Source organism: Tupaia chinensis, unplaced genomic scaffold, assembly GCF_000334495.1.
Source record: "Tupaia chinensis unplaced genomic scaffold, TupChi_1.0 Scaffold000201_1, whole genome shotgun sequence".
Lineage (NCBI taxonomy): Eukaryota > Metazoa > Chordata > Mammalia > Scandentia > Tupaiidae > Tupaia > Tupaia belangeri.
The window spans coordinates 2,274,973-2,278,787 of NW_006159676.1; the positions used below are offsets into that span (position 1 = coordinate 2,274,973).

At 52.5% G+C, this 3,815-nt stretch overlaps 1 protein-coding gene across 1 annotated transcript in view; it reads left to right on the forward strand.

The window, feature by feature from the left end:
* Positions 1–1,159, forward strand: part of IL12RB1 (interleukin 12 receptor subunit beta 1) — a 21,502-nt gene extending 20,343 nt beyond the window's left edge. Inside the window, exon 13 of the mRNA XM_027771277.1 lies at positions 1,106–1,159. Within this exon, the coding sequence (XP_027627078.1) occupies positions 1,106–1,159 (54 nt within the window). The remainder of the gene's footprint in view (positions 1–1,105) is intronic.
* The last annotated feature ends 2,656 nt before the right edge of the window (positions 1,160–3,815 follow it).

A 3,815-nucleotide genomic window follows, 5' to 3' on the forward strand; every position in this document is an offset into this window, starting at 1 on the left:
AACCTCTAAAAAAATAAAAAATAAAAAAAGAATTACAAGGTCCTGAGGCTGGGAGGGTCCGGGTTGGGAGAGCAGCAAGGGGTATAAACTTTACAAAGAAAGTGATAACCTCTCCCCAGTCTCAGCTTCCCCTTCTGTAAAACAGACATGCCGATGATGTTGGTGCTGGACTCCCACAGAGTCCCCTGTGGTTCAAATCCTGGACCTGGCAGTTTGCTCTCTCACTTTCCCTCTCTGTCTCTCTATGGTCAAATTTTAAAAATAATAATTAATAAAATAAAATAAAGAACTCTTTTTTTAAAAAAAAATCCCCTAATAGGAGCCTAAGAAAGCAGGGTGTTTATTTTGCCCGTTAACCGAAGCGAAAGTCTCAGGGCCTTCTCTGATTGGCTCAGCTGGGGTCACGTGCCCATTCCTCAGCCTATGGCTCAAACCACGGGACTGGAATGCTGTGATTGGGTGGGCCCCGGTCACGTGGCCATTTCTAGAACTAGGATTGGGCCATGGCTCTGCCCAACCACATCATCTGAGGTTCTCATTCATTCATCCATGGCTTGCACATCTGGGTCCGTATCCCCCCATCCCCAGCTGCTAGTCTCGGGGAGACAGAACCAGCTAAACACTGGGAACTCTGCAAAGACAGAGCTACACAGGAGGATGGGGCTGCTGGACCCCCACGTAGTCACCCACGGTTCGAGTCCCAGACCCGGTGGCTTAAACTCACGCCGGGCACGTATGCGTGCGTGCCCAAGATCCCGAGAGGATAATGGAGGAGAAAGGATTGCGGTGTGGCCATCCCCCCTGGGGGGGTGATTTCTCGCTTTCTGTCCCTCTGTCTCTGTCTGTCTTTCTGGCGAGTACATGCGCCCTATAGCAATAAATAAATAAATAAATAATCTCTCCAAACAAAAAACTGCACAGGAAGAAAAATGTCTGGGAGGTGATGGGGGGTTGCTAGCACCCCCCATAACAGAGGCCTTGATTAACCCCAGATCCATCTTCCACTCTTCTCATGCTCTGCGCCCTGAACCCGACCGTGCCCGACCACGTGCACCCTGAAACCCCTTTTTCCTGCCTACATCCTCGCGTCTTACCTCCCACCCAGCCCCCCAAGGCGGCCCGGGGCGCCTCCTGGAATCCCACCCCGCTGCTGCGTTGAGACATGACGTCCCGTGCTTCCTCCTCTGGCCAGCAGGTGGCAGCAGCGGCGCGTGTCTCCCAGGCCGGCCCGCCCTGCCCTCTCGCAAAGCCTAAGGGCGTTTGCAAAACCGACCTTTCCGGTTTCAGACCCAGCGGAAAGCATGAAAACGCACAACCCCTAAATTATGTAGCACCAAGGGACGAGGCCTCTGGCAGCCTGAATGGCAAGAGGCTCAGGCTCCACGCTTTTGGGGGACCCTCGGTTTCCCCTGCATGTGTCTACACTTCGGAAAACAGAGGGCTTGGGCCCCCAGGCTCCAGGCTCAGGCTGCAGGGTGTTGCCACCTCCCACCTTTCAGCTCCAACAGGCATGCCCTCCCTGGAAAGCTGGTCCTCATTTAAAAAAATATTTGCGGGACCAGCAGTTAGCGTAATGGCTATGTCGCTGGACTCCCACGAAGTCAACCGCAGTTCGAGTCCTGGACCCGGTGGCTTAAACTCACTCCGGGCGTGTGTGCGTGCGTGCCCAAGATCCCGAGAGGAGAATGGAGGAGAAGAGATTGCAGCGTGACCATCCCCCTGGGGGGTGATTTCTCGCTCTCTGTCTCTCTGTCTGTCTGGCGAGCGCACGCACCCTATAGCAAAAACCTCTCCCCCCCCAAAAAAATATTTGCAATAAGAGATGTGTGTTTGGGAAGGAGTTAGGGGGTGCTCTGGGTGTGGGTGTGGGTAATAAAGCATCCCCCTGCCCCCCTCCCCAATATGGCCACCCCGCTATCCCGGCTCCATTTTCCTGTTGGGATTTTGGGCATACAAGTACATGAGCCAGGAGTGATTTTCAAGCTGCCGGGCCCAGGACTCGAACAGCGTGGTCAGCCATGTGGGATCAAGTGCCTTAACTGGTTGACCCCCAATTCGCTTTTTTTCTTTTTTTAAAGAATTATTTATTTGTTTGTTTGTTTTGAGAGATTTTTGCTATAGGGCACATGTGCTCGCCAGAAAGACAGAGAGACAGAGAGACAGAAAGCGAGAAATCACCCCCCAGGGGGGATGGCCACGCCGCAATCCCTTCTCCTCCATTCTCCTCTCGGGATCTTGGGCACGCACACACACGCGCCCGGCGTGAGTTTACCCCCCCGGTCCGGGACTCGAACTGTAGTCCACGACATGGGAGTCCAGCGACATAGCCATGACGCCAACTGCTGGTCCCATGGTTGGATGGTTTCAACACATTCACAATATTGTGCAAGTACAGCTCGGATTCTAGAACATTCTTTTCCCCCAACGGGAAACCCTGTCCCCATCAGCAGTCATTTCCCATCCCCCTCCCCCAGGCCTGGCAACCACCCATCCACTTCCTGTTTTGGTGGCTCTGCCTGTTTCGAACATGTCACGTCGGTGAAACCCTGGCTATGTGGCCTTTTATGTCGGCCTTGTTTCTTTGTGTTTTTTGTTTGTTTGTTTGTTTGTTTTGCTAGAGGGTGTGCGCGCTCACCAGAGAGAGAGAGACCGAAAGACAGAGACACCGTCCATGGGGGACGGTTACACCACAATTCTCCAACTTCCATCTGTCGGTCCTTTCGGGATTTGGGGCATGAACACATACCTAGCATTGTTTCTAAAGCCACCAGGACCGGGATTCAAACTGAGGTCAGCCTTGTGGAATCTGGTTTCCTGACCACTAGACTAGAAGACTTTTTTTTTTTTTTTTTAAAGAATTATTGATTTCATTTGATTTCTTCTTATTATTTTGGTTTCTCATTGGACCAGAGAGAGAAAGGGAAAGCGAGACAGTAAACCACCGGGTCCAGGACTCAAACCCTGGTTGGCCATGTGGGAGTCCAGCACCTTGACTACTATGCCTGCCTTTGCCCATGTTTAATTGGATTGTTGATCTTTTTTATTTGAGGTTTTGGCCCTAGGGCAGAAGCACTCACTGAAGAGAGACAGAAAGAAACAGAGACAGGGAAAGTGCAAAGTCATCCCATCCCTGGGTGGGATCCTCCATTCTCCTCTCGGGATCTTGGGCACGCACGCACACGCGCCCGGCGTGAGTTCTAAGCCACCGGGTCCGGGACGCGAACCGTGGTCGACTACATGGGAGTCCAGTGACAAAGCCATGACGCTAACTGCTGGTCCCCTGCGCTCCTCCCCTTTTAATGCTATACTGCAGGGCGACCAGCAGATGGCGCAGTGGTTATATCACTGGACTCCCATGTACTCGACCAGGATTCAAGTCTCAGACACGGAGGTTTAAACTCACGCTGGTGTGTGTGTGTGTGTGTGTGTGTGTGCGTGCGTGCGTGCCCAAAACCCCGAGAGGAGAATGGAGGAGAAGGGATTGCGGCGTGGCCATCCCCTTTGCGGGGTGTCTGGGAGATTTCTTGCTTTCTGTCTCTCTGGTGAGTGCAGGCACCCTATAACAAAAATATCTCCAAAATAAAACATAAACTGATATACAGGAGATGTGCATGCGTAAAACAGAGACAAAGACAGAGATCTCTTTTTTTTGGAGAGGTTTTTGCTATAGGGTGCGTGCACTCGCCAGACAGACAGAGAGAGACAGAGAGACAGAAAGCGAGATATCACCCCTCAAGGGGGATAGCCACGCCGCAATCCCTTCTCCTCCATTCTCCTCTCGGGATCTTGGGCAGACACGCACGCGTGCCCGGCGC